The sequence below is a fragment of the Sebastes umbrosus genome, chromosome 4, assembly GCF_015220745.1.
Source record: "Sebastes umbrosus isolate fSebUmb1 chromosome 4, fSebUmb1.pri, whole genome shotgun sequence".
In the NCBI taxonomy this organism is placed as follows: domain Eukaryota; kingdom Metazoa; phylum Chordata; class Actinopteri; order Perciformes; family Sebastidae; genus Sebastes; species Sebastes umbrosus.
In genome coordinates, this window is record NC_051272.1 from 19754307 (window position 1) to 19773975 (window position 19669).

General features: G+C 39.8%; 1 protein-coding gene across 2 annotated transcripts in view; it reads right to left on the reverse strand.

Annotated features, from left to right (window-relative positions):
* Positions 1–6756: 6756 nt before the first annotated feature.
* The window catches only part of LOC119487150 (cGMP-inhibited 3',5'-cyclic phosphodiesterase A-like), an 89242-nt gene continuing 76329 nt past the window's right edge, over positions 6757–19669 (reverse strand). For both annotated transcript variants that reach the window (XM_037767813.1, XM_037767814.1), the window contains exons 6-14: positions 18534–18685; positions 18282–18419; positions 17222–17333; positions 16873–16986; positions 16074–16273; positions 14599–14802; positions 11928–12089; positions 8355–8631; positions 6757–7565 (exon numbers count right to left, since the gene is read on the reverse strand). In XM_037767813.1, coding sequence (XP_037623741.1) covers positions 7252–7565; positions 8355–8631; positions 11928–12089; positions 14599–14802; positions 16074–16273; positions 16873–16986; positions 17222–17333; positions 18282–18419; positions 18534–18685 — 1673 coding nt within the window. In that variant the 3' untranslated portion in view covers positions 6757–7251. The remainder of the gene's footprint in view (positions 7566–8354; positions 8632–11927; positions 12090–14598; positions 14803–16073; positions 16274–16872; positions 16987–17221; positions 17334–18281; positions 18420–18533; positions 18686–19669) is intronic.

The following is a 19669-nucleotide window of genomic DNA, read 5'->3' on the forward strand; positions in this document are numbered from 1 at the left end:
TCTGTGAAGTATTGACATTAGAGAGTTTTATTGCATTATTTACTAAATCTGGTCATGGAGAGAGGAGTTACAGCAGTTATTTTAAACTATTTATTAGCGTTTGCTCTCTTCAGTAGTGTTTTATCAATGCCACCTACTACGGCAGAAAGTTTGGAAACTGTGGCCTGAGTCTGATGAAAATAAAGCTGATCGATATAGAACAAATAATTTCATCATCAGGGCAGACAGTTCAACAATTAATATATAAACAATAGTCATGTTTATGTACAGTATATGACTCTTTAATCCTTACCTTTTTGACAAGGGTCTTGGTCTCCCTGTTACTTCCTGTCCTGGAGTTTTTCATCACCGCCATCGGCTAACTGGCTGTCTATCAAACAACATACAAGGATGTGTGTGTGCTTCGTTTAGCTTCACTCTATAAAGAGGGAGTAATGCACAACTGTTTAGGCCAAAAATGCATTTTATCTAAAGTAAAGTTTATTCACACACTCCACTTTATAACAGCTGTGTGTATCTGTGGCCTGTATAACCAATTCAACATAGCCAAATATTTGAGAACTGCACTTAAATAACATTTTTAAATGATCAGGAAATGGATAAGACTGTGTCCAGACTTTAACTTTGTTCGAGCACAAAGATGGCCTTAATGAAGAACAGCACCTAGAACTCATAAGAAGAATATGTCATGATGTACTTTGTAATATTCTAAATATCATTAATCAATAGATGAAAAATAAACACAACACAGACACGGGGATACCACAGAAATTATAGTCTTGTAATTCAATGTATTCACATTACAACATCCACATGGTTCAGTTTGTGACAACTTCTAATGATCTTCAAATATATTCACTGTATGATACATAATACCAATATAGGCACTTCCAGTAAGTCTGGCAATATTGAAGCTACAGTATAGTGTCTAAATTACAAAATGGTAAAAATAAATAATGTATATCTAAAAGAGTTTTTGTAGTTTTAAAATTTCTTTACTGTACAGCATATATGTATATTGTACAAAATGGAGCGTCAACCTGCAGGAAAGTTAATTATTTGACTTTCACAAATACTGTGTGTATTTGGACGTATTCTTCCTTGTGTAGGTATTAGTACATGTGATAAGTGCAAGGTACTAGTGAGAAGAAAGCAATTATTTAATCATGTGTCAACTATATAAAAATACTCATCTCTTTTTTTTTCACATAATTGTAAAGCTTGTTTGGTTCCCATGGTTACAATTATGCTACATGTGTGAATACATATGACAATCAAATAAAACCAATTAAAAAAAAAAACACTATCGAAAGCAAGTACTGACTTAAGACTGGTGTGACTGGGGGCAAAATGCATAAATAGTCCACTCTAAAAAATAAAAAAGAGATTACCAGCAAACTAACACAGTGGAGAGAATCCCGTCACCTCTAAAGATGAAAGGCGTTGTGTGAGTGATGGACGCTCTGCTACCGTTGACAGTGAGGATCTGTGATCTGCACGCTGAGCACATGGCAGATCAAAGAGGAAGCGCTAGGAGAAATATGCTGTAGGACCATCTGCGAATAACAATTACATCTGAGTATCTGAGAAGAATTGAAGAACTACTTACTGCATCACTTTACCCTTCATTATTTCATCATCTCTACTTGTGAGTAGCCTCTACTCAACAGTAAACGCCAGCCAAATACAGGACGGAGTCACATTAGAGAGGCCGATAGAAGAATTCAAATAGACACAAACACACACTATCTTGCTCTCTCTCTCTCACACACACATTGTATTTATACGTTCACAAAGCAGGAGCTTTGGAGAGCTTCAGTTGATGGAATTATATATATTTTTCTAATTCTGGACCACTTTAGCTAAGATGTCTGTTGTATTGAATAGCTTGCCGATATAACATTGGTGATATCTCATGAGGTTTTTCAAAATGCTGAATGAAATGTATTCATTGAATGTTTCCACTGCTCAACTTCCTCCCGTGACTAAAAACATTTTGAGGAACTCATTGCGATTACGACGAAATCGCATACTATGCACTACATACCCAATATGTGTACTATCGTTCAACATACTTTTGTGTGAATAAACAGTAGTATGTATCTTTTCGGCCGCACTGAGCAGTAATTTACGTCGACACTTCCTGAGCACCTGATTCGACTGTTATCAGGCCATTAAATACTGTAGGTGTTATCAGTCGCTATAAGCACCATAGATGTGCTTCAGTAGGGGCCTACTACGCCTTCTACGTTGATGTTGTTAATGATGATGATGATCACAACAAACATAAAAAATCTGCTTCTATCCACCCTTTGCACTGCCTGTTGGCAACTGTGTCCGATCGGACTTGAAGCTGTTGTTGGCACTTACTCACGTTGTTCCTTACTATCTAGATCCTTGCTTGTGTTGTATGAAGTCTCAGATGTACGTCGCTTTGGACAAAAGCATTTGCTAAATGTAATTGTAGAACTGTAGAAAAGTGAAAGTGAAACTTAAAACCAACATGTTCTAACACATACAACTGAATGAAACGTCACGTTTTGAACACAAACAAAAAGGCTTCTTTAGGTTTAGGCAACAAAACTACGTCTTTAAGTTTAGGCAAAAAAAAAGGTTTCGGGAAAAACATTGTGTTTCGGGTTAAAATACCTATGAACACAAAGACAGCTACACATTGTTGGTTTCACACGGGGTGCAAACTCCAGTCTCCTGGGTGAAAGCCCTGTGTTTTGTGTCCCATCCATCATCCCTGACCTCCATCCCACACTGTCTATAGTACAGCACCTGACTTCTGCTTCTGCTCCTGTCATATTTACTACGGTCGTTAGAGGTCGCTGTTGTTTTCATTTATACCTTCTTTCGGTGATCTACCATGTGAATAGATGATAAAACCTACTAGTGGGTGTAGTAGGCCCCTATTGACCCACATCTATGGAGCTTATAGCGACTGAAAACGCCTATTTAATAGCCTGACAACAGTCTAATCAGCTGTCCTGAGAGCCTCCTTGCCGGTTGGAGACGTGTAACCATGGTAACCTTTGTGAGAATCAAAGTGTGAATTAATTTAAAATATATATTATGCCGAGCAAAGTGAAATTTTATACCTACAGTTAAATTGAAGTGTTATTGACGTTACAGAGCTGTCCGTCAACGTCTGCTATTAGTGTCGTTGTCACTACCGCATTGCATTGTGGGATATTTATGCCGCCGTAAAGTCCAGCGATGCATACTGTAATATTTCACCGGAAATAGTATGCAATTGGCGTACGATTGGTTTCATATTAAGGTTTCGGACATACTAAAACAATCTCACGTTTAGCGTACTAAATAGGATGCAACCAGGGTCCAAGTTAAGTTCCAGGGACTTTTTTAGGGAGCCTTTTTACCCCCAAAAAAGGCCCTGATCGGGGGGTAGTACTACTGCTGTGACCACCAGCAGCCCTCATCACATGTCATGTTGTTTTTTCATACGTCAGCGGACTAATTTGCCTAATCTTCGCAGGTCTTTATACCGTGGTGGAAACACAAACAACAGTGGGCTGAAGGAACCTTAAGTTCCTTGGGTAGTAGTAGGAAGTAGGAAGTTTCCTTCGGCTATTGTGTCTGTAATGATGATTAAAGCTCATTAGGGATGAATTGCAGGCAACATACAGAAAACATTTTGTGTATGAGATACAATGAGTGAGGCAAACCATGATCATTAGAGTCCAAAAGAAATGTTCTGATTCAGTGGCTGCTAACAAGTTTGATCTGATATAAATGATGCCTCTCTAATCAGCGGGTCAACCAATTAACTTCAACTTGTGTGGCCTGAAAGCTGCAGTTCCTGAGTTCCTCCTCCTCCTCCTCCCTCCACACTGTAGCAGAGAGCAGTTAACAGGCCATTACGGATGTTGTGCTCCATTCACCACAGCCAGGAACATTGGGCGTTATTAGAGTATGTTAATGCAGGGTACAAGGACATGGTGTTCTACAACCAGCCTGATTTCAATCACAGGAAAGCACAACCATATCCTGTCTACAGGTTGAGCTGTGTGCTGTGCAGCTTTTTAAAAGATCGGTTTGGAGGAATGAGATTATAGAGGAGAGCAGTATGAGATGAGATATCGGTGAATTCAGATGTGCATCTAGGTCATGAGAACTTGACAAGATTAGCATTAATTAGCGTTAATTCATAACATATTGCCTCGCTGCACTCGTGTGTGATAGAAAGTTGACCTGCCAACTCAGCGTGGAGCACTTTACTTATTCAACTCAAAAGCTACTGATGGTCTCGCAAACACTTTTTCTATGTAAATGTGAATTATTGAAGCAAAGTGGGATTTTGTCTCCCACTCAAGCTACTGTGCAGCTGGTTATGTAATTGGTTCACCTCGTGGCTTTTTTTTGGTTGAGGGGATATCATGTGACTTCAAGTCTTGTGCAGTAATGTTATTTTATGTTAAATTCCATTTAAAAGAATACGTTATAGAAGTGGTGTTTTTATGACTGTTGGAAACTCTTGGAGAGCACTTTCTCTTTGCTGTTTGAATCATTGATTTCAACAATTAAAAGTGCAGTGTGTAGGATCTGGCGGCATCTAGTGGTGAGGTTGCAGATTGCTACCAACTGAAATTTCTCCTGTGTGCCAAGCGTATAGGAGAACTACTATGGCTGACGTGAAAACGTGAAAGCGCGAATGGCCCTTTCTAGAGCCAGTGTTTGGCTTGTCTGTTCTGGGCTACTATAGGCTCATTCTAAGGTAACAAAAACACAATGATTCATATTTTCAGGTGATTATACACTAAAGAAAACACACTTATTAATGTTATATTCCATTTCTGCCAAGAGATTTTTACACACTGTTCCATTAAATGTCTGGGGTGATGATCGCTCAAACTAACATTTAGACATTGTTTTAAATTTTGATCTTGAATTTAAACATTATTTTCACAGTGATCGTGAAGCAATAAGAAAACAATGACACAAAGATGTGTATTATGGGTAGACAATGTCATGACTGACTATAATCACATTGGGCTATTAATGCAGTTATTTTCAACCATAAAAAAGCAATCATGGAACAAAAAATGTTAGGGCCAATGTTGGGCAAAATTCCCATGGACTGAGTGTGAGTGACAGACTACTGGGTGATGGGAAATTCCAAATGACAAATTTGATGTCTCAAAGAGTAAAAGTGTGATTAAATAAGACCTACTGCTGCCATCAGCGTCATCTTAGCCATTACTGAGAAGGTAACTCACTGCAATACATATCCATTTCATTAAAGAAAGAGCAGTCTTTTCTACTGGCCTTGAACCAAACACTCTTTTATCAATCTTGACTAGCTTTCAAACTACATTTTTCTTGTGTGTACATTTCTTGCAGAATAATTTCCCTGTGTATCATCACAGCAACAGATGTGATTTATCAGATTGGACTTGCAGAAGACTCTGACTCTGTCTGCTCTTAACTCTGAGAGAATGAATGTCTCCCTGAGGTGCCAGGAGAAGAACTCAGACAGATTCACTGTGTTTATCTGCAAAGATGTTATAATAGTCAAAGGGGTTGTGACATAAACTTCACCCTTTTATGAACATTTTCTAAACTAGCTTACTATCCCTGCATGTTTGTAACCATAACTGTAACTTACTGTCCTCACAGGGGATACAGATGTTTACTTTGAATCTCAACAGTTGAGGTTTTCCTGAGGGTTAAAGGTCAGCATCATTTGCAGGTTTTTACATAATGAGGACTAGTGAGATATAGATTATATTACAGCACACTGAGTCCAGATACAGAGTCAGAGAGTCAAAAATGGCAAAGAAAAGACAAAGGACAGTGTATTAAGCTTGTTTCATGCTTGCCGCATTTGCGAGGGCCGTGAGTGTCCTCACGGCCAAAGTGACGCCACACCATCAGACACACCACTTCGTGTGGGTTCTCGTCCGTCTGCGCACATCGGAATTTTTCTGACTATGTGGACGCGGATGGGCGGACAAGATGGAGAACTTTGAGGAACTTTGAGAATGTGTGTTTGCCGCGAGGAGAAACCCACTCAGATCCAAACGTTTCCTCCTCACGATTCCACGTCAGCTCATGTCTGTGCGTCCGTCCTTGCGAAAGAATAACCAAAGCTTTAGTTAGTCTACCTACGGCCATTTTCAAAGAACTTTAAAGGAATTTACATTTTATTTATTTTAAGGACTGTTAAATAGATTATGCTTTCTGGTTCTTTATGTTTTTTGAATGCAGGGTTACCTGTTTGGTTGTTTTTTTGAACACTTTGGTAGTATTAGTGTATGTTCTGTGTACTGGTCTTTGGTCTTGTATTCAGCACAGATTCATTTCCAACAACCGTCTGCTGCTTTGTCAGTGCAGGCCTCTGGACTACAACATTTGGGACCCTGTAATGACCATATACTACATGTATACTGTATACATGTATACTATATTTACCTTGGGGCTGGAGACCAGAGATGGCACAAATAAACCTGCTGAATCTATCTATGTCCTCTGCGGACAGATTGTACATTTGAGTGCACTAATTTAAACATGCAGACACACACACATTCACGCACACGAATACAGAGTGTAAGGAGCCTCGAGCCTCCTTCCTTAAAGTAATATGGCTACACCTAATGGTATAAAGTACTTAATTTGGCAACAAATGTAAAAAAAAAAAAAACAACATTATTTGATTTCATATGCTAAAGCCTACGGGTGAGTAATTAATTTTGGCAGAAGTTGAAAGGAATAAAAGATACGCCAATGTTCCTCATTTGATTGACTCCCTTTATAATCCATATATAGAAAAAGAAAACATATTGTGGCCCATGTGAGGCCTCAAAACTCTTGCTAAAATTGAAACACAAGTACAAGTAACTGTGATGTCTATATAGAATTGCATTCAGAAAATAATTATGTATAAATTGGCAGCAAATTTCTGCAGTCCCGTGTTACCACGTTGGGTTGAGGTCTGTGCGAGCAGTCTGCCTCTTCTCTTGACAGTAGCAAAAGAGTCTGTATCCCAAAGTACACAAAGAATCCTGTATTGCAATATGGAAAGCTCCGTTAAATGTTCGGTGAAACCAGATATTCAGATAAAATGTGTAAAGCACAAATTTTCCCACCCTGTTTTTTTCTGTATAGGCACACATTTCCCAAACATCTACAGTGTTGTGTCTAAGTGATGTGCTGGCAAAGACAGGAGTCAGTCGATAGGATAAGAAAACAAGAAATACTTCTTCACGTCCTTGCCCAAGGGCTGTTTCACTGTGGGTCCCCCTCTGCTAGTTCCTCTGGAGGTTTAGAGTCTTCCTGCGGAGACGCGGGCCACTCTGGTTCCTCCACTCCCTCCTCTGGATCCTCTCCTTCTACTAGCTCCTCTCTGCTGCCCGGCTCCTCTTCCTCCTCGTGAATGGCCAGGATTGGCTCGGCTACATTGTTTAAATGGACGGATTCTGCTCCTTGGCCCTGTTTCTGGGCCTCCTCTGCGATCACCTTCTTCCACATCTCGTGGTTCTCCAGCAGGTGGTGGGTGATCTGGCAAAAGACTTTCCTTCTCTTCTTGGACGTTCCTTTTTCTGGAAAAGAAAAGTGTGATTACATTTTTTTTTGATGACCAAATTGAAAAGTAACTTACAATTGCAGTCACTCATTAGCAAGCAAACCCACTGCCTCTAGTCTCTGAACAATAATTGGTCTCTCTGTCAGACCATGTGGTCAGACAGTTACACAAGAGCAGTTTCAGATGCCTCCACCAGTGTCACTCACCACTCTTAGAGCCATTTAAGATGTCTTTCTTCTCTGTTTCTTTATTTGACAGTGACACACAATAAATACACACTGCAACATGTACAGTGTTACTCCCGGGCTGCTCTAGAGAAAAACAGCACTGACTTACCTTTGTCTTATCTCTGAGTTCTCAGTAGCATTTACAGTAAACAATATTGTGATCAGAGGCTTTGTAATCCGATGTTGAACTGCAATGTTTTTTAAACTAAAAAAATCTGCTAAACTAATTTATTTTCCAAAGCTACGGTCTCCCCCGGGTCCTCGGACCGCGGCCAACACTGTTTTGCAAGACGGGCTTCACTAGTTATAACTTTGCGGTTTGGGCGCTTCCGTGTAGTTTGTGTTGGAGTCTTGTCTGAACAGCGTAGCCACATGCGAGCGCGCATGGGACACCGACCCGCAATGATTTATACGTGTAAGAAGTTACAAACAGTCCCTTTAAAGGACTTGGGCCAGTTGGAGTGTAATTGTCAGGTATTTTAGCAATGCTCCTGCGTACCATTAGACCGGCGCTTTCGTACCACCAGTGGTACGTGTACCACAGTTTAGGAATCACTGTTTTAGACCATAGTGCTTACGTGATGCTTCAGAGCTGGTGGACGTGTCTTCCTCTGCAGTGTCCTCATCATCCTCCTCCTCCTCCTCCTCCTCCTCCTCCTCCTCATTCTCCGTGATCTCCGACTCCTCTGGGTTGGGTTCCACCCATCGTCCAGGCATGAGGCTGGCTGAGTCGTAGGAGTTGCACAGCGGTCCAACGATGTGTGTGATGAACGATTCCTGGAGTTTGGCCAACTGCGGTGCCGCTCGGTCCATGAAGGGGCTGACGGCAAGGCCCTGGCTGGACTCCTCATCGCCCTACATAAAGCATGACCCACATTAGTGCACGAATGCCAAGACATGGCATGATTCAACGTTTCAACACGAAGAACGGAGTCATTCAGGCCACAGTGAATAAGTGGGGTAGATGTCAAGCCTACGTCTTTCAGCTCCTAAGTTATTTGTTTCACAATAAGCGATAGGTTTGAGTCTTAATAGTGGAAGAATGGGAAGGTTGGTGCCTCCTGCATCAGAGAGGTGAAACAAAAAAAATCATTTGAGGCAATGTCAGCACTCAAAACATAGTGTGACAGCTGGAACAAAATAGTGAACCTTAAAGCGGAGTCAAAATCCTCCATGAAAGACATTTACACAAAGGCCTAAAGAATATAAGAACACAGAATATAAAAGTGGGGCAGCAGCATCTATGACGGCCGTATGGATGATACGGAATAACAGCTATTGTAAGGTTTCCTGGTTGCCTTGGTAACTGACCCCAGGTGTCATCCCATACACTTTACATACTTTTGTTCCAGCAGAGCAGCAAGCTGCTGATGTAAAGCATAATGAGTGTCGTCAAAAAGATGGGATCTGAGATGGATCTGCATCTTCTTGGACTTTTTTGACAGCTGTCGCCATGACTACATCTTAAACAGATGAGTTCAGAGGTGTTGCGAGGTCAGCTTTCTCATGTCTTTGAGATATGTTTAAGAAACAGTGTTATGAACACAGTAACCAGTTGTATGCTAACTGATCTCTCCAAATAAATACAAGGCAGTTCATATTTGGTAGTAGGACATATGGTATATAATAAGTGTAAGCCTCTGTAAGCCCAGAGATTTATCCAGTATTGTGATACAGATTCAAACACACAGATCCTGGTTCACACATCATAATCAATTTCATAAAGCCTGTCAGCATTGCGAACAAATCTTACCCTCGAGGCTCTGTCGACATGGTTTCTATTGCTCCATGACGTGTCTGTGTTATGATAGTGTGTATGCATTGTATAATGTACGTGCCTGAACATGTTCTGTATTGCTTTGCTGCTTCTTTTCAAGGTTGTTGGTCTCTCAAGGCTGTCGGGTTAATCAGAGGCTGCTGCTCCACCTGAATGACAGTTGCCTGGGCAGCCTGCCTGCGTCACCACATCTAGCAACCCTAAAACTATTGTCACTGAAGAGCATTTCTGCTGCGAGGCTCCCCCATAGACCACAGAGAGGCTTAGAACATGCTGATTGTGTCACCTATCTGAAGTAGCAGGGTACATAAGGCCAGGCCTGAGCGTGACCCAGAGGCAATTAGCTGCCATTCAGTACCAAGGGGACATACTGTACTGTAACAAAGGTCACTGAGGGCGGCATTAGGCTGAAGGCATGACTAGATTCAGGTGATTATAGCAGCACTGTACACTGCGACCTCTTTATTACGTACGCCTGTACAATCTAATGCAATCCAATACAACTGTTCTGCCATAAAGTTTACTTTTATTACGATGTTTTTTAGTCCTAGAGGTGTTAATTCAACTACTTGTTTTAGCATTGTAGTCATAGTTAGTGGAGAAGTTGTACTGGACTGCATAATATTTATAATATATTTCAGCCTCGTTGTGTATACTCGCTTCATGCGACCGTGGTGTAGTTCGTTTATAGCCTAACGTTAGGTTTTTACTTCTGGTGATTGCATTCGCACTTCAAATATTATAAAAGTGGTCATTCGTGAAGATTATCTTGCTGAGCAAAACGTGTAAGTATTATAAACGTTTGTTTGCCACAAAGCTTATTTTTTGCAATAATCCAAAACCCAAAGGAAAAATCCCATTGGCTTTTTGTGGAGGGAACCTACAAAAATACATCACCCCTTGAGCACTCAACAAAAAGCATACACTTGAATGTGGTGTATTTTGGGCAATGTCAACAAAAACTGAACATTACGAACTTTTGTAAAGGTAGAATTTATGGCAGAGTTGTTTTGTTGTATTGAATTGCAATATATTTTATGGGTATACCTAATAAAGCGGCCACTTAATGTATATTAAAAATGAGGTCACATTATTTTATTACAATGACAATAAAGCAACACATGCGTATAAAGCATACATGTGAATCATTAGCACATTATTACAGTCAAATTTACAAGAGACCTTTACTATCTCTACCTTTCCTTTGGCTTATGTAAATAACATTTAAATGTATAATGCAAAAGTAGAACACATAACCGAACCAATGCATAAATCTTGTCATGGAAATATGACGGCGCCTCACACAATAACAGCTCCCAGTGGGAGCGCTGCCATTATTATCTCAATATGTCAGAGAGACTGAATGGAAAATGAATTAGAGGGACCAAAAGCAATCAAAGTCTACGCGGAGGAAGAAATAAAGAGAGGAGGATTGTAGTTTAGCTTCTGTACTTGCTTCTACGAGTTTGAGACTAAACTCAGCATGCTATCAGGAGTCATCCTGTTCTGCTCATCTCTGCTATTTGAGAGAAAACTGTGTAATTAATTCAAGTAGTTTAAATATATTTACCCCTTGTCTATGTGTATGTATGTGTCTGTGTGTCACCGGTTAGATTTTTAGGTCGGAAGAATGACGAGTGACCTTAATTTGCATATTAAGGACCTTCTGGTTGGTTCTAAAGTGAAGGTTCAGAGGTCGGTTTCAGGGTTGAAGTTAGAATTATGAGTAGGATGGGCATGTTAAGATTAAGATACTGCATGTAGTTGTGGTGCTGAAAGGATAAGGTTTGTGACATTCTATATTTATTTTACTCATTATTTTTAATAAACAAATCCCATGAAAAGATCAAAACCAAAAATGCATTAGTCTCTCTATCAGCTTGTTTGTGGCTCTTAGCACCATGCCCATTCGTTGTGCAAGAAGTAAAGCTAAACAAATAAGATCAGAAATAACCGTAAGACTTCATTTTACAGGTCCGCAAATTTCATGGTAATTAAGTGATAATTAGCAAGTAACCTGTTAGAAATTTCTTTGGAATTACTGCTAAATTACCCCAATGTTTACCTCTAAATTTATCGAATTTCCCAATAGCTGGTAATTTATTTAATACATTTCCAGGAAAAGAATACAGAGTTAATTGATCTGCTTTATTTCCATGTCTGAAGTTACTTGCTAATTATCACCTAATTACCATGAAATTTGCGGACCTGTAAAATGAATGATTTAATTTTACAGAGGTACTTTATTGGATAGTGTGTTATACTGCGCAGGTGTTTGTGTTGTTGTGTCCCTCCTGCACGTAAACAGTACATTGATCTTTAGTTTAGCAACTACAAACGAGGTCCAAGTTCCCCTCAGAGACGGTTCACACACCTGTTCATAGAACTCGTTGACGATGCCCTCTGTCCACTGCAGATGCAGGTCCTTGCACTTCAGAGGCCCATTGATGTCAGCCAGCTTAATGCACATCTGGCAGACCAGCAACCTGTCGTTCTCGTTGGACCAATCAATACCTGTGGATGGATCATCACCCACCTAGGGGATCAACAAAGAGACATGTTGACATTTAACATATTCAAATATGATGTGAGACAGCACGTGATATGTAGATATTATGTAAATGTGATGCCATTGATCTGTTGTTCACAGATTGTGTATTCATTTTAATGTCTAGAGGATTTATTAACCAGGGAGAAGACATACAGCCAAACTGGGACGCACTGTGGATTACAAACTTAAATGGATAGTTCGGGTGCTTTGAAGTGGGGTTGTATGAGGTAGATGACGTAAAATCGGCACACCCCCAGTTTGGGGAAGCAGACAGTAGTACCAACACGGAAGCAAAGCAATGTACTGCTATCAATAGCATATAATCAATATCAGTTTAAGTGTATGCTATATTTTGAATATTTTCATCGCTTTACGTTGCCGTCAGACAGTCCTTTTCGACGGGGAACAGAAGCCGTTTTATCCATCTATGCTCACGCCAAAGCCACCATACTCCATTGAACATTTCTTTAATTTTACCTCGTTGAACACGGGGGCTGCTGGTCTACCACTGCCTCGATCGGTTAGTTTGTTTGTGTTATAGTGTGACTTTGGTGAATCCAAATTAACCAAAGTTACACGATAACACAAACAAACTAACTAACTGATCGAAAGCGGTAGACCAGCAACCCTTGTGTTCTCCAAGATTAAATTTACTTTTTATCAAAAGGAGCCTGGTTGCTTTGGCTACAGCATAGATAACAGCTTCAGTTCCCCTTCGGAAACAAAGACTCCTGTCTGCTTCTCCGAGCTGGGGGCGTGCCGACCGTCATCTACTGTAGGTAATGAACTATGGATAAGTACCTCATACAACCCCACTTCAAAACACCTGAACTATCCCTTTAAGGCTTTAATTGTAGCTTCCACCTCTATCATGTGTTACATCAGTAGACTTATCCTGATGAAATGTGGTTTATTTAAAAATGTATATGTTTTAATTACTATGCTTTAAATACATTATGACCACTAACAGTTTGTGTAAGATATAACTAATTATGCAATTCATGAAATGTTTGATTATCTTTTTTTTTTTTTAAAGTTATTTTTTTGGGGGCATTTTCCATTTTTATTGACAGGACAGTGGATAGAGTCTTGAAAGGGGGGAGAGAGAGAGTGGATGCGGAAAGGGCCACAGGCTGGATACGAACCCGGGCCGCCGCGGTCAGGACCAAGCCTTAATACATGGACGCCCGCTCTACCAACTGAGCTAACCCAGGCGCCCCTGAAATGTTTGATTATCAACTAATTTCTACAGATGTGGCAGTTAAAGCTTGCTTTAACCTCAACACTTTGAATTAATTTGTTATTTCTAGTTATTCTTCATGAGCTTCAGATCGGACTCCAAGAGTCTTATCATTCTAACCTAATAATTCAGGACGCTGAATAGATCAAGTGAGAAACTTGATGGGTACTTCGCAGAAAGCTAATTTGCTTCCAGGAAGAGCAGCGCACCACAGTGAGACACACTGCTGTTACTTTTACTGCCAAGCCAGCAAGCTCAACGCTAGCTGACAGGCCCTGGCCATCGAACACCCCCACTGTACTAATACCCACAATGGAAAAACCCAAGACCCTCAAATCCAAAGCCAACAATCTGTCTGCACTTAAATGAGTTCTTGAAAAGCTGCAGGAAGCTTCATGTTGTTGACATGAGCTGAACGTACTGCGAGTGCTGCAATGTTCTGCACAAACAGACTTGTTCCTCGAAAACCACTGGACATTAACCTTTAAATAAAGCTTTTCTTTCAATATTAAAAGAGCTGATGTATGAATGTATGAGAAAAGCAGCTGAGACCTCTACAGAATACACTGGACTGAATAATACTGGTACCATTGAAAGTTAACCAGACAATTAATTATTCTGCCAATCTAGTTTCCAAAGACAACAAAATATAATTACTATTAAAAGTTAAACTTTTCACTATCTGAGGAGAAGTATTCATAAACCGGTGTTGACCTATAATCCCGAACCCACAAAATTACTTATATTATAGGTCAATAAACAATCCGAGAAGTTTTTAAGTTCATTGTCTAATCTACATTTTCAAGGGATTTAAAGGTGCAGTGTGTAGGATCTGCCGGCATCTAGTGGTGAGGTTGCAGATTGCAACCAGCTGAAACTTACATTTTCCAAGCGTGTACGAGAACTACGGTGGCTGACGCGAAAACGCGAATGGCCCTATCTAGAGCCAGTGTTTGGTTTGTCCGTTCTGGGCTACTGTAGAAACATTACGGCCAGCTCTGTGAAGAGGACCCGCTCTGTATGTAGATATAAACGGCTCATTCTAAAGTAACGAAAACACAACAATTCTTATTATCAGGTGATTATACACTAAAGAAAATATACTTAATATTATATTACATTTCTGACAATAGATCCCCCTAATTTTGACACACTGTTCCTTCAATCACCATATTCATAAATTACAAACTACAGATCTAAAAGTCACATCTTTTGAATACTTAATATCAAACAATATGGTGTTTTTAGAACTACCTTGGCATTGAACTCAGCTAGGAAGTCAAAGTGCTTCTTTAGATCAGTGGCCAATATGGCCTCAATGACCAGAAAACGGAAGCGCTTGAACTCCCCGTGGTCCAGGTTGACGAGGAAGTTGAACTCTGGCCGCGACATGAAGAGGTTCCAGGCTGAGGCAGCGTGGTGGTTTTCCAGAACGGATCGATCATTGTAGAGCACCGCCTGCAAACACACAAGCACTTTACATTTACATAAACAAGTACAGAAATGCCTGTATATGATTCCAGCAATCCTGCACATGCAGTACTAAAAAAAGAGACACGATGATGTATATCACTGGTTCCCAACCTGGGGGTCCCGACCCCCACTAGGGGTCATCAAAACTTCACGGGGGGTCGCAAGGCCCTCTTGATTTAGGGGTGTAAGACAACTTTCTAAAAACAGTTGGGCTTTATCGCAGCATTTCATTCATTTCTGTTAGGAAAACTAAATTAAATTGTTATTTTTAAAATTTAGATTATTATTTAAGATATAAACAGGATAAGGGAACGGTGAAGACCTGAACACAAACTATATTCACCTTCCCTCTCTGCTAAACAGCCTCGTCCTGCATTAGAAAAGTACGCAGTTAAAACAACCAAAGAGCTATAGAACAATGGTGAAGTGTCAAAACTAAGAAAACACTGAATTTGTTAAAAAAGAAACCTATTAAGTATGTGTGATTGTTAAAAAAAATTAAAAAAAACATGATATAGACAGAAATTGTATTAAAAGTTCCTAAAAATAACAGGAAAACTCATCTCTGATGACATATTCACAGGAAATAATCTGCTCAAAATTCATCCAAATTGCTTGTATTACACAAACTTCCCGCAGTTATTGTGTTCACTATTTGGGTGAATTGTACAGTTTATCAGTTGTTCTGTACTATTATTGTTATGTATTGAATATAATATGAAAAAGCTATGAAATATGTCAATTAGTCAGTTTACTCAATGATAGAAAACGGGTCCCTTAAGGAAAAAGGTTGGGAACCATTGATGTAGATGATTAAAATGTTGCTAGAGTTTTACACAAAACACCATATGCTTCCAAAGTATTGTCAAGAGAATTAGAGCCACTGTACTACATGGCTACTCTCTGATAGATAAGCATTCTTTCAGTATTATGACAGCATGTTTACCCAAATTTATGACGTCTATCCAGAAAATACTCGATAGATCTCAACAGAACTTTACAAATCCAATGCTGACATTTCCTCCTCGTTGCTTGTCAATTTCTAACAAGCAACGAGGAGCTACTGATTCTGCTGTCATCAACTCATTATTTGCTTCAGCTCTGCCGGTGCAGTTTGGCAGTGAAATAGACAAAGTAGAAGAAAATTGCCAATCAAAATGATCATCTTGTTGATTACAAAGAAAAACAAGTATTGTAAAAGTAAATCAATCAAAGTCACGCAGTTCTCTCTACAACAGGCTGAATAGCATGAGTACCTGTGGGGCGCTGGTAGCCACGAGGAAAGCGTTGGTCCGTCCGGGGTGGTCGTAGTCGTGCATTGCGGCAGCCACATAAAGGGCCATGAGCTCCAGAGCCGGTATGAGGCCTGACAGGCAGCCGTAACCGTCTTCTGACACAGTGTATGTCTTTGAAACCAGGAAGCCCATATGACTGTGTGTTATTCCACTGTCAGAGTCTAGCCGTGGGGGGACAGACAAAGAGAGGTGAGAAGCAGCGTGGCACACATGAGGCACTCTCGTGTGCACATGTGCCTAAACACACACACACACGTCTAAAGCACACACACATGCAGTAACACACACTTGAACATTCAAATCCACTTATATGTGGATCAAAGGGATGGCCCTAGTAAGGCGTACAAATGAGGTTATGGAAATATGGGTGAGAGGGAACTCTAATCTGCCTGCAATTTCATGCTGTTCCAGACTTCAAATAGTGTTTGGTACGTAAATGCAAGTGCCAAAAGCCTGAGTAAGATAAGACAAACTGGGAGTAGGATAAGAACACACACTCCTGCAGGTTTGATGCTCCGACATTAATGAGATGGCTCACAGTAAAGCTGCAGGCAGATGGAAAGATCTAAATAAAAAAGTCTGGCCTACATATAGACAGTCTTTATGTGGCTTAACAAAAGTTAGAAAAACTGAACAAAAAGGTGTCGGGAGCTTATGTGTTCTTATGTGACATCTTCCAACACACTGTTATGGACTGAAAGATTCACATACACACCAGCACTCACACCAAATGTCTGCATGTATGTACTAATGGACCCACCTGAGTCACTGGCTGAGCCGTGGTCAGTGATGAGGCTGGGCAGACCGGGAACAGCCTGCGTAGTGAGGTACCAGACTGCATGAAGCACATCTGTGGCGTGGACCCTGTTGTGATCTGGGTCAGGGAAGAAAAAAAAAGTATGTTCAGTGTGTGTGATCTCCTCCACCAGGGTGCACTGTTAGGCTGCTTATGTTCCTTGTAACAACATAAAGGTTACACACACTCATATATGATGGGATGACGTTTCCCTCTAGTGGTTGCTTTCATTGTTACAGCTGCAAACAAGGTTATAAGTAAACTGATGCAAAATGAAAAACATGAGGAGAAGGAGAGAGATGTTCGATCTTACATGGTATGTCTCTGTAACCATTCTCAAGGGCATGGAAGTAGTTCATGAATTCATTTACAGGGATCTTGAAGGTGTCAAATAGGCCGGTGTCTTCAAAGAGCCTGTAGGAGACCTGAAAGACAAACATCAAATTGTTAAGAGAACTGTGAACTTGTCTGTGAACATCACCAGGCTTGAATAATCAACACATTACAGTTATTAGTTGTTTTATTTTAGTTTTAGTTACTTTATTAGCTACACATGTACAATTTAATGCAATCCAAACACCTGTTCTGCCATAAAAGTTTACTCTTATGATGGTTTTTAGTCGTCGAGGTGTTAATTCAACTACATGTTTTTGCATTGTCGTTATAGTTAGTGTGGTGGTGTTTGTAATATTCTGTATGTAAATACGGTAGACAACAAATAAGAAACATCTCTCAAATAGAGCTGTCAAACAATTAAAATATTTAATTGCGAATCGCAAATTAATCACACATTTTTTATCCATTCAAAATGTACCTTAAAGGGAGATTTGTCAAGTATTTAATAATCTTATCTACATGGGAGTGGGCAAATATGCTTGCTTTATGCAAATATATGTATATATTTATTACTGGAAATCGATTAACAACACAAAACAATGACAAATATTGTCCAGAAACCCTCACAGGTACTGCATTTAGTATAAAATATGCTCAAATCATAACGTGGCAAACTGAAGCCCAACAGGCAACAACAGCTGTCAGTGTGTCAGTGTGCTGACTTGACTATGACTTGCCCCAAAACTGCATGTGATTATCATAAAGTGGGCATGTCTGTAAAGGGGAGACTCGTGGGTACCCATAGAACCCATTTTCATTCACATATCTTGAGGTCAGAGTTCAAGGGACCCCTTTGAAAATGGCCATGACAATTTTTCCTCGCCAAAATTTAGCACTTGGGGCGTTATTTTTCTCGACAAACTAGTATGACATGGTTGGTACCAATGGATTCCTCGGGTTTTTAGTTTCATATGATGCCAATATCTTCGTTCTAGCTTTAAAACTGAGTCAAGGTTGGTGCTCCCAGTTATGCTCACCTGACTGAGGATCCGTCCACATTTCCCGTTGGTCTTCTCCATCAAACTGAAGATGGGGAAGTTCCAATTATTTAGCTGACTCGTCAGAGGCTCCAAATCCTCCATTACTAACGGCTCTGGAGCCAGAGTTGGTTTGTCCTGTGACAAAAGCGGTAAGACAAATAGATACGATGTTAATGATGTATGTTCCAATATGACTGTGTGATTGTAGGTTTGTTGTTGTGTTTCATTAACAGTCTGGCCTTACTGTACCTCAGGAGGTATTAGTGGGTGGAGGATGACATTCTGGGCTGGGTTTTTTCCTTCCTCTGTGTCCTCCTCTGTATGTGCTACATCACTGCTGTCACTGTGGTTGGCTTCGTGGGTGCTGTCGTAGTCTGATGACACCAGCACTTGGTCCTCCGCTAGTAAAAGACATAAACAATGATAAGTCACACTGCGGCCTACAGTGAGGGAAACCGATATCCACAATGAAACTGATGCCACATCTCTGGTGGCAGCAGTGCTTTATACAATTCAGTTCAATTCAAAGGGGCTTTATTGGCATGGGAAACATACGTTTACATAGCCAAAGCAAGTGTGAAATAAAAACAAGTACGTACAATAAGTAAAGATCTACTACAATAAAGAAACGTGTAAACAGAGCTGTGTAACATTGCAACATTGAAACCAAATATATAAATAAAAATAAGTAAAGTTTAACTTAAAAATACAAACAGAAAAATGTTGCTCTTAAAGATATATACAGTATATACAGATACGTAAAGTTAACTTAAGATAAAAATAGAAAAATGTAGACTGCATTTAAAAAATATAAATACAAATAAGTGAGAACTGTGTAAACACTGCAACATTTTAAGAAATGTACATATATACAGTAATCTTAGGTTGTATCATCACAAAAACTAGTATGTCTGCACTTTCAAAGCTGGATTTCTGACTGATCAGTTGTTGAGTACTGGTGCAAAATGATGACTGAGTTAAGAATTTCTTGCCCTGTGACTATTGCTGCAACTAATAATTATTCATTATTTCATCAATATTTCATTGTCGATTAATGTGTCCATTATTTTCTCGATTAATCGATTAGTTGTTTGGTCTATAAAATGTCAGAAAATGGTGAAAAATGCCAATCAGTGTTTCCCAAAGACCAAGATGACGTCCTCAAATGTCTTGTTTTGTCCACACCTCAAAGATATTCAGTTTACTGTCATAGAGGAGTAAAGGAACCAGATTTAAGAAGCTGGAATCGAAGAATTAAACTTTTTTTCTCAAAAAATTACTCAAACCAATTAATCAATTATCAAAATAGTTGGCAATTAATTTAATAGTTGGCAACTAATCGATTAAACTTTGCAGCTCTAAAAAATAGAGAAAAGCTTCCAGAT